Source organism: Theropithecus gelada, chromosome 6 (genome assembly GCF_003255815.1).
Source record: "Theropithecus gelada isolate Dixy chromosome 6, Tgel_1.0, whole genome shotgun sequence".
Lineage (NCBI taxonomy): Eukaryota > Metazoa > Chordata > Mammalia > Primates > Cercopithecidae > Theropithecus > Theropithecus gelada.
Window position 1 is genome coordinate 71,869,806 of NC_037673.1, and position 14,836 is coordinate 71,884,641.

Consider the following 14,836-nt stretch of genomic DNA (forward strand, 5'->3'; position numbering starts at 1 on the left):
GTGAACAGGAGGCTTAGGAGTCACTAATCAATCCGAAAATCAAGATGCTGGTCATCAGCAGGTGGTTCTTAGCAGCCCCCTAGGAAGCAGCTGAGTTTTAGGGTAGAAGCTACAACTTTTTCAATAAATCATAAGCACCTTCTTAGAAAGACATATGTGTTAGCATGTTCATATTGCCACCATCAACATCTCACTGGGGCCTTGTTTTGAAATAATATAGATTTGCCTCTATCAAGAAAACTTAACAAATCTGAACTTTAAAAAGTGTTCATTTCTGATTCTTTTTAATTTTTTTGTAAATTTGAAGTTGGACTGTAACAGTTTTCTTTTTAGACATAGGAGTCTCCTTTGCAATAAAGTGCACTTTCTATTTCTTTTCAGTATCTCTCTTTTTTTGGAAATGGGAGCAAGTTAGAAAATTTTAATAACCCAAGTGCTCCCAGTATTTTGAAAAAGGCTTGAATAATTTCTTTCCTATGATTTCCTCATTCCTCACTTCTGGCAACAGTCACTATTTTGGGTATGCATGTAACATTGATCAATAATGTGATATTATTGGAAAATAACCAAGTCATCTCAAAGGCAAATAGAATATTAAAGTGTGCTAAGACTTTTACTGAGACATACTTTTTTTCCCTTTTGATGCTTTTGATATAATCTGTTATTTTAAAAATTGCATTTTCCCAAACACCTTTATTTCAACTTGTCAAAAGAAAACAGATGGGCCTTAAAAACAATAATTTTTAAAAATAATATTGCTTAAAAATTGTTTTGGAGTGTCTAGTGGTTTATTAGTGTTGTTTTTATTTTACATTAAATTTAAAAAAACTCTTGCCTTCTTGAAACATTTTTTTCACTAGATGGCCTTCATTTTTGTTTCTAATATTATTGCAAGCACAATCAGATGGCAAAGTAAGCTGACACATTGCCTTGTACCTATTTGAATCATTCTCTAATGTCAAACCCTAAAATAGTCCAGCATTCTGCAGACAAATTTCTTTTCTGAGATGCTGAGATGAAGTGACCTGTGAGACAGTATTGTTACCCAATGAGTGCAGACCAAAATGCCCATGATTAATGTTAGCACTTGCAAAACAACAAGAGCATTTGGCTTTCCAGTTTCATCTTAGTGTTTAAAGTTCTTCATAGAAACATTACGCATGACAGGGCCTTGAAGCCACCTCAGATTCTTCAAAGAGTTGAGCAGCTAGAACATGAAATTAGAACTACTGCCCTCCCAATCACCTATTTATACTTTAACCTTCACTTTCTACTATTAACAGATATTTACTCTACTTAATCTACTTGTTAGTGTGTGTAATATCTATACATGTTGATGGCGCCAACTTGAGTGTATTAAAATACCCCCTTCATCTCCCTTACTAATGTCAGCCTCATGGAGGCTCTTCTTACCTCTCTCTTCAATCTCTGTCCAGACCCCTTCCATGGGGCATCAACATCTCCAAGTTGTTCCATCCCAACCTATCCTATGACCTGCTAAACTCCCTTGCATTCTGCAGCTTCCATACTCAAAACCTTTAAGATCTCTTGAATGTTTGTACAATAATCTCCAGTCCTCTTAGCCGGACACTCAGGGCCCTCCACAACCTGATGACAGCTTCAGGGCTCCAATCCAGTCCAACCAATCCAGCTCCAACCCAGCCCTGTGCTCCACCTCATTGTCTCTTTCCCTTGGATGCTCTCCATCCAGCTTTTACCACACTTCCACTTCAAGCCACAGTTTCAAACCCTATCACCTTCCTGGACCATTTTAGTTTACGGTGATTTTCTGCCCACCTCTAAATATATAGACTACTCATTTATTTGGTCTCTAAGTCATACACTTACAAGAAAATTGGTATGTGTTAAGTACTTAATTGTTAACACTTCACAAATGGAACAACAGAGATGGAATGAACTTTAGACATCATTTAATTCAGCATCTCCTGACATGCAGGAAAATCGCCTTTCACATTTCTCCTCTGGGTGAATATCGAGTGACAGGGTGCTGTGCCTCAAATGTGGCCATTTCACCTTTGAATTGTTCTTATACTGAGAGGCATCTGTGTTTTTTGTTTTTTTTTTTTTTTTTTTTTTTTTTTTTTTTTTTGAGACGGAGTCTCGCTCTGTAGCCCGGGCTGGAGTGCAGTGGCCAGATCTCAGCTCACTGCAAGCTCCGCCTCCCGGGTTTACGCCATTCTCCTGCCTCAGCCTCCCGAGTAGCTGGGACTACAGGCGCCCGCCACCTCGCCCGGCTAGTTTTTTGTATTTTTTAGTAGAGATGGGGTTTCACGGTGTTCGCCAGGATGGTCTCGATCTCCTGACCTCGTGATCCGCCCATCTCGGCCTCCCAAAGTGCTGGGATTACAGGCTTGAGCCACCGCGCCCGGCCGAGGCATCTGCTTTTTAAGAAAGGAAAACCCAATTCATCCCATTCCAAACAGGTGAGAATCTAATGCCACCGGGGGAAAAAATTATTTTGCTATCCGTCTGAATTGAGTTCCCTGTGTACAGTTTACGTCCCTGTGCGCATCTACTACTCACAGAGCTACTCTAAGCACGCTCTGCAGTGTCAGCATCACCTGGCAGTATGCTAGAAATTAGAAATGCAAATTCATGAGCCCCAGCCCAGACCCATTGAGTCGGAAATTCTGAGGGTGGGGCCCAAGAATCTGAGTTTCAACAAGTTTGAGAAGGACTACCTCTCCTATCTGAAATGGAAAACAGCTGGTCATCCTCTGTATCCTTGCATAATAAAAAATGATTAGTGTCACTATGCCACCATTTCCTTAGCGAAACAATTTTTCTTTCTTTTTTTTCCCCCCCCCGAGGGTCTTGCACTGTCACCCAGGCTGGAGTGCAGTGGTGCAATCACAACCCGCAGCAGCCTCGTCCTCCCGGGCTCAAGCAATCCTCCCACCTCAGCTTCCTGAGTAGCTGGGACTGCAGGCGCACCCACCATGCCCGGCTAATTTTTATGTTTTCATTTTTTTTGTAGAGACGGGGGTCTTGCTATGTTGCCCAGGCTGGTCTGGAATTCTTGGGCTCAAGGGATCCTTGTGCCTCGGCTTCACAAACTGCTGGGATTACAGGCGTGAGCCGCCGCGCCGGGGTCTAAATAATTTCTTATCGCCCTCCCTCAGTTTGTTTTTCCTGTTATCGGGTCACCTACACATTTCACAATGTCAAACAGGTGAGGGCACAGATACAGAAGCGTCCCGCATTCCCTCCAGATTTTATCACGCTGAGGCACAAAGAGAAAAATAGCTCCTGGCGACCGCATGAAAACCCCAATTTCAAAACAGCCACATGCAGTTTAATTTCCTTAAAAGCTTAGCCGGAAAAGGTTTCTGTGGCTTGCGACCCCAGCTGGGCTTGAGCGAAGGCTCTGCACATTGGGGCAGGGGCGGGCACAAGGTGATCGGAGGGAGGGGGGATGACTCGCAGTTGTGTTTTGAGTGCTTGCTTGGGTTATCTTGTTCCTCCAGCACACATACACTCAAGTTTCTTGTCATAAGGGGAACCCTGTTATTTTGTAGACAAAAAGTGACAAGCAAGTTTCGAAGCAAAAAAAACAAAAAACAAAAAACAAAAAACAAAAAAACAAAAAAACAAAAAAAAAAAAACGAAGACGACGAACAAAAGTCAACGTGAAATCTCCCCAGAGGAAAAGGAACCGCGCTGTTTGTCCCTCAGTAACTGAGCAACACCCCGGACACGCAGGGCTGCCTGTGACTTCTGCGGTTTTTCTTGCACTTCTCCGCGTTGGTTCACTTCCACCCTCGAAACGCTCCAGAAGCGAGAAATAAGGCGGGGCGGCCGCCACCCCCAAGCCGCCAGCTGTGCGGGGGGCCCCAGCTGCAGGGGGTCCCGGCCCAGCGTCCCTCTCGGCCCCTTCCCTCTCCCCCGAGGGAGAAGGGGCGGGTCCACGCGGCCTGGGCGCTGCGGCCGGCATGCGGTAGGGGTCGCTGCGTCTCGGCGCGCGCTCCCACCGTGGTGAATAACGGGGCCTGGCTGGAGGAGAAAGGAAACCTGCTGCGGGAGGCGGCGGCGGCCGGCCAGGGAGCGAGGGAGGAGAGTTCACTTTTACTCCAGTGTCAGCACGCGGCGGCCGCGGCTGGCGCTGGCGAGAGAGCACCGAGGGAGCGGGTCGCAGATCTTCGGGCGGCCCCGAGAAATCGGCGAGAGGCGGGATCCGAGCGCGCCGGCGGGGCGCAGAGCCCGCGAGCCTGGCCAGCGAGGGGAGCCGCGGGGGGCGCGCCCCGGGCGGGCCCCCGGAGCCGCGCAGGATGCCCCGCGAAGAGCTGCCGTCGCTGCAGAGACCCCGCTATGGCTGTAAGTGCGCCGGGCGCGCGGGGTTCCGGCTGGCCTTGGGGAGCTCCCTCCCAGAGGACGGCGTAGGAGAAGCTGAGGGAGCCGGTTGCGCGGCGCAGAGGGAACTGGAAGGCAGCGGCTGCGCGGCTGGCAAAGTTGGGAGCTGGAGTTGCAAAGGGCAGTGAACCGCGTCCCCCCGCGCCCCCCATTCCTAATATCCAGCTGGCAACCCAGACCCTCCACTCTGCATACCCCAAATGGGTGGGTGGGCAGTGCGGGGGTTGCGCTCTGGGACAGACCAGGTTGGGGTTTTAGGGGTATCAGGTGAGGAGTCCGCGGAGCTCCGGGCCGCCACCGGCTTGGGCCAGGGGGTGGCGTAAGGCACCGGATTCTTCCAACCCAGAAAGGGGGGAAAGTTTGTTTGCTGTGGCTACAGGTGGGCATCACAAGTAGGGCGCCGGCGCACTCTGCTAGTGCAAAGTCGGCTTGACTGGAAGGGCGGGCGTCTCCTCCTGTCCCGCGCCCTCGGACTTCACCTGAGCCGCTAGAACCATTGGCCTCACATGTGTGAGTCCCTCCTCGCTGAAACCCCCTAACCCCTTTCCTCCCGGCTCCCCTCGCATGGGAGGATTGCTGTGTGGAGAGGATGCGGCACTAGGCTCCGGGGAATCCGGTGGGAGCCCGCGTGACTTGATCGAGATGGTGTCGATTACCCAGCCAGGGGCTGCCCTCGGAAAGAGGTTGCTTTGGCCGATCGTGAGTGGATGGAGCCAGATTAACACTAACCACGTGGCTTCATGTGCTGAGTTCAGAGTCCTAAACATGTGCCAGGAAGCATTTCCTTTAAAACAAACAGAAAGTTGGCCCGCTGTCTCTCCAAGGTGGCCCTGTCAGTGAACCCAAGGCCGAAGACCACAGGTTAATCTTTGCCCAGGCTGGCCTTGGTGGCAGAGGTACCAGGTTTGGGTTAAGGTGGTGATACCTTCAGCAGGGTGTTGTGTGTGTGTGTGTGTGTGTGGTTTTGGGTGGTGCTTAAGCCCACTGACTTGCTTAACTGAAAAAGGGCTGCTCAACTTGTGTAGGTTCTTTCCCCTCCTCCCCGCTGGCCTGTCGAAGATGGGAGGTTATCTTTCCTGTGTTACCCTTGCAGTGAGGGGGAGGCCTGAGGGCTACAGCCTCCGTACTCTAATGCATTCAGCAGTTTACTGAGACTCAGCTTTTTGCCTTTTGGTAAACCACACAGACAGCAGAGCCTCTTGGGTTCAAGGAGGAACACTGTGCTCATTCAGTGTTTGCAGTGCCAACCTCAGGTGGGACCCAGCTTTTTGCCTTTTAGTAAACCACACAGACAGCAGAACCCATTGGATTCAAGGAGGAATGCTGTTCTCATTCAGTGTTTGCAGTGCCAACCTTAGGTTGATGGAAGTACTTTAATGTGACAAGCTCTCAGAACATATGGTGGCTTCACTGTGTCAAATGGTAAGATAACCACAAACTTCTGTAAACTAGGTGAATCTACACGAGCAAATGATTTCTTGCTGTCACATGATTAATGTCGGCCCTCATTAACAATAGATAGTGCCAAATTTCTGTGAATGTGGTACATGAATGCAGCATTTCTGTCAGTCCCTGCATGTGCATCTGTGATGCTGCTTGATTTTCACGGAATAAATCTGTGTTTTAAGTGCACTCCAGAAGAAGCTATCGAGGGAGTCCAGATCTGGCAAGCCTGAAGCCCAGTTCACAGGGCTGCTTTCTTTGGAAATCTTCATCCAGCTTTCCTCACCAATATGGTGTAAGGGGGTGGGTGCCATCTTGTTGGAATCACTCCCGGTTACTTTCCCTCCGCTCATCAAGTGCTGGCATTCATTGGTCACTTAACACTGTCAAAAATGGAAAATATTTGCCTATGTTTCCAGACTTTCTTGTCACCCTGAAATATGAAGGCTTTAATGTGACAGTTATGTCATTAAAATGAACACTTTTATAATTTTGGTTTATGAATGGTGTATTTTCAGTGTATTCAGAACAGATATCTAGCAGAATAGATTTTGGTGTTAATAGGCATTACCTAACATTGCCTATTTATGCAGAAGAGGGCTATTTGGTGTGTTAGTGTAATTTCTGGTTGTTGTTGGCTTTCTGAAGCTCCTATCAACATGAGACTGAAAATAGTGCTGTGAGTTCTTCTTGGGAAGGCTAGGGAAGGAAAACAGGATTGTCCTTGCTCTGTTGTGTTTTAGGGCTGTGCTTTTTCTTGTTTATTGGTTTGGTAAGTACAGGTTCAGTAAAACCTCAAATTATAACGGGCGTTATCCCTAGCATTTAAAAATAAAGTAGCAATACATTGTAATTTCAGTTCTAGTGCTGAACGTTCTGAGTATAAGATGTTTGAGACTGGGCTTTAAACACAAGTTTTTGGTAGTTTGAATTAAGCCATCTATTGCTTATTTTGGGTCTGAACTTCTGTTCTGCTCGCTCTCCTACCTACTTGAATCATCATTTAATTCAGTAGTTCTTATACAAAGTAACTAAATTAATTCAGCTCAGGCTGTTATGGTCTTTCTCCTCTGTACCAGGCTGAGTGTCTGTAAAAGGCCACATAATAAATTGTACTTGAGGGATTTCTTAATGAGTTCTCCATGAGACCTCTGACTCTTCTCAGGTTTCTGACAGATGCAAGATTGCTGAAGTCTCCCTGATTTGCACACAGGAGCGCTGGATTGAAATTAAATAGACTATTTTCTATTTAATTTCCGCTATTGTTGGCCACATCTTCCTGCAATCTGTAAAGTTATTTTTGTATAATGTTAATACTACAAACAAAGCTGAAACAATTCAGTAACACAATTCTGAAGGGAAGAGGTGGAAGAAGGAAGTGATAGTAGGGAGCTGTTTAAACTAATGCAGACATAGACATAGTATATACTATATATTGTATATATAGTATTTTTCTATACTCAACCAAATTAAGATGACACTTATGCTTAGGTGTGATTTGCAAATAACTTGTGTTGTTGTAATGGATTATGCTGTATCTGCCAAATTAATTCTGAAAACACATTGCTGCCATGATCTGTCGTAAGTTTTGTTCCAGTTACTTGAGAGTTAAAAACACCAGCGAGAGCAAAAGAGGGGTTTGTGACTAGGCAGATGACTTCACTTACCACTGATAACACAATCAACACTTAAGTGACTACAGTGGGTCTCTAATGATTGCATAGGCAAGAACTGTGGTTTTCTACCCTTTGCAAGATTTAGAGACTTCCTTTCATGAGATACATTGTTCAAAAAAATGGGGATCAATGTTTCACTGTTTGCTTCTTTTAAAAAGTGCAACCTAAGTCCAGCATGTTGTGGGGGGCGGGGAAGGGGGAGTTGAGAAAGATTCTGGTCGAGCATTTTTTTATTATTTATTTATTTATTTATTTTGAGGCAGGATCTTGCTCTCTCACCCAGGCTGGAGTGCATGGCTCCCTGCGGCCTCAAACTTCCCAGCCTCAGGCTGTCCTCCCACCTCACCCTCCTGAGTAGCTGGTACTACAGGCACACATCACCACACCCAGCTAATTTCTATATTTTTTTTGTAGAGATGGGGTTTTGCCATGTTGCCCAGGCTGGTCTCCAGCTCCTGGGCTCAAGCAATCCTCCCTCCTCAGCCCCCCAAAGTGCTGGGATTACAGATGTGAGCCACCACACCTGGCCTGATACTGTGAGCTTTTGAGTACTGCTCTCTGCTCTTGTCTGAATGGTGATGTTACTAAGTTACCTGGAGATTGGAGTTTTGGGGTGGTCAGTGCAACTAAAGTTATCCATCTACAATGACCAATCTGAGATGAAATTTAAGTTCTGAAGTAGTTAAACGTAGTTGTGTAAAAGGGGATTGAATAAGTCTGTATTTAGCATAGCTCAGCTGTAACATCCTATCAGTGCTTTCATTTGAATCACAGAAGGGTATATACAGCCTTATCTTGTGATGCTGTCTTCAGTAGACAAAAAGTCAAGCTGCTCCCTCATATGCTGATGTTTTGGTTGAGCTTTTCAAAAGGATCTGTAAGGTCAACAGCTAAAGTGTTATTTTAGTATGCTTTTAACTTTAATTACACATGCTGTTAGCCAGAATGACTTGTTTAGGAGAGTTTAAGCTTCTAATACTGAGTTTGTTTTAGAATTTAGTGTTATTTGGGGTGTTAGTTAACTCCTTTTTCTCTAGGGAGCCAATGACTTACTATTGCCGTCTACCCTCTCACTACACAAGCTTTTTAATAGCCCCTTCTATTTAAAAGCTGGGCATGTGGCTCACGCCTGTAATCCCAGGACTTTGGGAAGCCAAGGCAGGTGGATCACATGGAGTCACGAGTTCGAGACTAGCCTAGCCAGCATAGTGAAACCTCGTCTCTATGAAAAATACAAAAATTAGCCTGGTGTGGAAGTGCACGCCTGTAATCCCAGCTACTTGGGAGGCTGAGGCAGGAGAATCCCAAATAGGGGAATCCCAAGCAGGGGAAAGCCTTGAACCCAGAAGGCAGGGGTTGCAATAAGCCAAGATCACACCACTGCACTCCAGCCTGGGCGACAGAGCGAGACTCTATCTCAAAAAAAAAAAAAAGGCTAGTATACAAACAGATCTAATGCTTACCATGTCTTCATGGTAACTAAAAGAGAAACAAAGGCCACTCAACGTCTGATTTGATAGGGTCAGGTAAGTCCTACAGGGCAGGCAGTTTAATATGGGATATGCAACAAACGTTTGTGAACTTACCAAGGGCTGGGTGTTTTTTGTGTGTTACTGTTATCATCAGCTCATTATGGCCTTTGAGAGGGCCAGTGGTTTTCCATTTCACAAAGAAGCTGAAACCCCTGGTATTGTGTCAAGGCCACCGTGCTAGCTGGTGGCAGGGGAACTTGGAAGCAGCACTGTCAGATCCTGGAGCCTTTCCCCATTGACTGTTGCCAGTTGACTGCCCCTGAATCATACATGTTCACCCCTTCTATGTGTTTCAGGAGTTTGTCACGATTCTCTCAAGATATAGAAACCTCTAGCTATTTATGCTGGATGTGGTGGTGTACACCTGTAGTTACAGCTACTTGGGAGGCTAAGGCAGGAGGATCACACCTGTGATTATACCTGTGAATAGCCACAGCTCTCCAGCCTAGGCAACATAGTGAGATCTGCGCTGCACCCCCCACCCCCCTGCCTGAACCCAATCTTTCTTTTTTGTTTATTTATTTAGTTTTGAGATGAAGTTCCACTATGTTGCCCAGGCTGGAGTGCAGTGGTGAGATCTAGGCTCACTGCAACCTCTGCCTCCCAGGTTCAGGTGATTCTCCCACCTCAGCCTCCCAAGTAGCTGGGACTACAGGCGTGCACCACCACACCCAGCTAATTTTTGTATGTTTTAGTAGAGATGGGGTTTCACCGTGGTGGTCAGGCTGGTCTCGAACTTCCTACCTCAAGTGATCCGCCCGGCTCAGCCTCCCAAAGTGCTAGGATTACAGGCATGAGCCACCGCGCCAAGTGAGACCCCCATCTCTAAAACAAAACAAAACAAAAAATGCCAAAAAACTTGTGGCCATTACATAGTGTGCTCATTTATAAATAGACGCATAAAGTTGATTTTGCTGCTGAATTCCGTGCCCCCCACCCCAAGAAACAGCATAGAATACATGGGCTTTTTTTTTTTTTTTTTTTTTCTTCCCAGACAGAGTCTTGCTCTGTCACCCAGGCTAGAGTGCAGTGGCATGATCTCAGCTCACTGCAACCTCTGCCTCCCAGGTTCTAGCAATTCTCATGCTTCACCCTCCTGAGTAGCTGGGATTATAGGCATGTACCACCATGCCCAGCTAATTTTTGTATTTTTGGTAGAGATGGGTTTTCATCACATTGGCCAGGCTGGTCTCGAACTCCTGAGATCAAATGGTCTGCCTTCCTCAGCTTCCCAAAGTGCTGCTATTACAGGCATGAGCCACCGTGCCCAGCCTTACATGGGCTTTTTATAGTACATCCAAGCTTCATCAGAGATTTTATGTGTACTTAGAAACATCCCATCTCTTACTGTGAGGTGCTGAAGTGAAAGGCTTTTCCATAATAATATAGTGACATGTGCCCCAGTGATTGCAAATAGGATAATCTGTAAAACCTACTTTATTGCATACACTGCCCATACCTTAAAGTCTGGGATTGTTGAGAAATCAAGTAGAAACTTGCAGTAGTGTGGCCGACCTGTGAGCTTATACTTTGTCACCTTACTGCTCTATTTTATTTTTCTCTCTTGAGAGGCAGTATGGTGTTGATAAAATGGCAAAAGCTTTGGAGTTGAATAGAGGTGGGTTTGAATTCTGACTTCCATTGCCTGCCTCAGTAGCCTTGGGGTTTTCTCCTGTACCTTGAGAGGGTATGTGGAAATGATATATCTATAGAGGTGGCTGATGTGGTTCCTGGCACATAGTGCTAAACAAGTTGTAATTGTTTCAATTAATCGAGCACCTAATACTAGCAAAATATTGTGATGAATGAAACACCACTTAGCTGCTGACAGCTTACCAGAGAATCTGGGTGACAAGTAAAAATGCTTATACTTTTAGTGCCCTTCCAAAAGTTCTGTGGAAGAGAAGATATGAGAAGGATGGATTTGGATGGGGGCAACGGGAGGGCTTCATGAAAGCTGTGAATTTGGAATGACCTTGAGGAAGGTCAGAGGAAAACCTGAAACGCATGCTAGTATATTTGTACTGTGGAATCTTCTATTTATATAGGCAATAAAGGACAATTGGAGCTGTCCTGAGGAGAGTCACCTGATGCAACTCCTCACTCATGTATCTTCTTGTTCTTTGAGATGGTTTTAAAAAAAAAAAAAAAAAAAAAACCACCCCAAACTTTTCATTAGAGACATGGGTGAGTGCCCAGTGAAGTGAGTGACAGGGGAGGCAGGTGTGGTGAGACGTAGGGATGTGAGCAGTTGGTGCCCTCTCCGCTGGCTGCTCAGCGGCTTCTTCCCTATGCTTCTGGGTTTGGCCATGTCTTTTGGATGAACAGCTTTGCCAGAGAGTTTTGCTGAGGATAGGTGAATTCTCTGAGAACAGGTAAGGAAACGAGTCCTGCTTAGAGCAGCACAAGGATCTTGACAACTGAATTCTCTAGGGGGTGGGGTTTCTCTCACCTCATTTTCTCTCATTCTCTCCATTAATTGTGCCAATGTTGACCTTTCAGATTTCACTGATTTACGGTCCTGCAATGTCCAGCATCCCAGTTTTGTTGAAGAATGACTTAGACTGTGTTTCCAATTCGTTGGCAATTGCCTGAGGAACTTTCACTTAGACTTTCTGTGGGATTTTACTAAGCTCTAATTGGACCGTCCTTTAATTTTATAATTGCATATTATGTATGACTTCTTCTTGCCAAGGTGCCTAAGAGGAGCTGACAGCTGTTTATTTAGTAAATGCAGTGGTGTTCAAAGAGCAGTCTCTGGAGCAGCAGCAGCAGCAGCAGCGGAGCATCTCCTGAGAACTTGTTGGAAAGGCAGATGCCCAGGCCCCACTCAGACCTACTAAATCAGAAACTCTGCGGCGGGGCCGGCAATCTGAGTTTTAACAGGCCCTGCAGTTGATTCTGATGCACTAGGGCATCAGAAGGGTAAAGGGGCATTTCTGATACATAGTTACACTTCACAGTGCTTGCAAGTTTTTGTAAAGTAAGTGAAAACACATGGGTATGTTATGGAACTCTTTATTTACAGTATCTCTTGAATGTTTGATTTGTAAACCACATACTAACCCAGGCCTTGATTACTTTACAGGTTCATGTTTATTTTATAGAATTAATTTTGGTATGGCTTTGAGTTTGCTTTTCTTTTCTTCTGGGAAACAAATGTGATTTGGAAGGTGCTGTGGTTTGAACGTATTCCCCAAAGTTCATGTGTTGGAACCTAATCCCCAATGCAGTAGTATTGGGAGGTGGAGCCTAATGAGTAGCGATTAGGCCACCAGAGTTCTGTCCTCGTGAATGGGTTAATGTTGTTATTGTGAGTTCAGTAGAAGGATGAGGCCAGCCTCCTTTTCTCTCTTTCACCCATGCAATGCCTTTTGCCATGTTACGGTGCAGTAAGAAGGCCCTCACCAGATGCAGGCCCCTCAACCTTGGACATCCTATCCTCCAGAACTGTGCGGAAACAGATTTCTGTTCCTCATAAATGACCCAGTCTCAGGTATTCTGTTATAGCAGCACAAAACAGACTAAAACAAATGGAAAAGTTTAAAATCTCCACTGACTAGAGATAAAGCAGGGTTAGTTTTCCAGGGATTTCAGCTGGAAGTGAGGCTTTTAGGAGCCATTGGGAAGGCTGAGTGAACAGGGAACCTTTTTGTGTAAGAAAGGGAACTCTAAGCCTGGAAATTCTGGGCTTTTACTCCCTGGGGGTGGGAGGTGGGGAGCTGGACAGTAAGAATTCATAGATATCCTCCTCCATTTTTTTTCTTTTTCCTTCTAGGACACCTTAAAGTGTTTTTCATTCATTCATTTATTCATTCACAATTTTTAGAACTGTTGGATATGTTAGCAGAGATATTATTTGATAGACATAAGTGCACCCAGGTCATTCCCAAATTGCAGGGAAACTACTAATCTGTTTATTTTACTATCGGTAAAAGACAGGAGGACGTTTTTATTGTTTATTGCTTGGGCTCTCCCAAAAAGAAGATTTCTGATTGGTTGTTCTTTCTCTATTACTACTAAATCTCTGAAGGAAGACATTTTAATTTTTTTTTTTTTTTTAGTTAGGGTAGTTTATTTCTTGATAATTTTTTTTTTAAAGAGATAGGATCTCACTATGTTTGCTCAAGCTGGACTTAAACTCTTGGGCTCAAGTGATCCTCCCACCTTAACCTCCTGAGTAGCTGTGACTACAGGTGTGTACCACCGGTGGTGCCTGGCATAGTTCCTGATAATTTTGTCTCAGTTCTTGTATTTTACTGGCAATATGAATTCAGTCTTTTTTTTTTTTTCTTTTTTTTTTTTTTTTGAGACGGAGTCTCGCTCTGTCACCCGGGCTGAAGTGCAGTGGCACGATCTCGGCTCACTGCAATCTCTGCCTTCCGGGTTCACGCCATTCTCCTGCCTCAGCCTCCCGAGTAGCTGGGACTACAGGCGCCGGCCACCACGCCCGGCTAATTTTTTGTATTTTTAGTAGAGGCGGGGTTTCACCGTGTGTTGGCCAGGATGGTCTCAATCTCCTGACCTCGTGATCCACCCGCCTTGGCCTCCCAAAGTGCTGGGATTACAGGCGTGAGCTACTGCGCCTGGCCTGAATTCAGTCTTAAGTAATGTTAATGCATATCCCAGAGTTGTCTCCAAATAAGTAGACTTGATTTGCATGTAATTGAAGCAACATATATATCACATACTTATGCTTGGGTTCAGTATCTAGCCAGCAGCTTGGTACCCTGGCACTTAGAAGATACTGAGTAAATATTTGCTGTTATGACAGGTTTTGCATAACATGTCTATACTGTATTGTTTGTCTAGATGAGGAATTTATTTCTGTCTAATTTATTTATCTGTCTAATTAAAGATCATCTCGGCAGCTTTCAGGTGCCATGCAAACATTAAATGTTGAGTTTGGATTTGCTTCCATCCCCTGTGGAACTTGGGCAAGTTGTTTTAATTTCTCTGGGCCTCAGTTTCCTCATCTGTAAAATGTAGGTGGAAAATGCATCCTCAAAGGATTAAATGATTTAATAAGATGGAAACGTACTTGCTCAGAGTGTGCTCCCATGGAGTCAACACCTAAAGGGCAGGTATGGTGATACACCTAAAGGGCAGGGATGGTGATAAAGGGCAGGGATGGTGAACCCCCCTCATTTCCGCTGCCCCTTGGTCTGTATCCTTCCTTACCTCGTTGCCCGTTCTTTTTCACTTTAACGGAAAGTGGACTTAAAATCCTAGCCCTATTTTCTTTTTTTCTTTTGTCTTTTTTTTTCCCTGAGATGGAGTCTTGCTCTGTCACCTAGGCTGGAGTGCAGTGGTATGATCTCGGCTCACTGCAACCTCCACCTCCCAGGTTCAAGCAGTTCTCCTGTCTCAACCTCCTGAGTAGCTGGGACTACAGGCACATGCCACCACACCAGGCTATTTTTTATATTTTTAGTAGAGATGGGGTTTCACCATATTAGTCAGGCTGATCTTGAACTCCTGACCTCAGGTTATCCGCCCACCTTGGCCTCCCAAAGTGCTGGGATTACAGGCGTGGGCCACCGCGCCCAACCCTAGCCCTATTTTCTCTTGAGAATGGGAAAATTCTTAAGTTATCTATATGTAAATACTTCAATCTATCAATTTGGGTGGGGACCAAATTAATCCTTGTGTCTGTATACTTAAAAAACTGATATGTTCTATTGTTTCCAGATACAGCTGATAAGGGGAGAACATTTGGGCTTCTGTGTTGCATATTTTGCCATCTTGCAGGGGGTCTTAGAAGTGTACTCTGAAGTTACCAAGCATTCTCTTATTTCATTTAGGCTTCCAAGT

General features: G+C 45.3%; 1 protein-coding gene across 1 annotated transcript in view; it reads left to right on the forward strand.

Moving 5' to 3' along the window:
* Positions 1-3,989: 3,989 nt before the first annotated feature.
* Positions 3,990-14,836, forward strand: part of IQGAP2 (IQ motif containing GTPase activating protein 2) — a 310,751-nt gene continuing 299,904 nt past the window's right edge. The window contains exon 1 of the mRNA XM_025387819.1: positions 3,990-4,335. Within this exon, the coding sequence (XP_025243604.1) occupies positions 4,290-4,335 (46 nt within the window). The 5' untranslated portion in view covers positions 3,990-4,289. The remainder of the gene's footprint in view (positions 4,336-14,836) is intronic.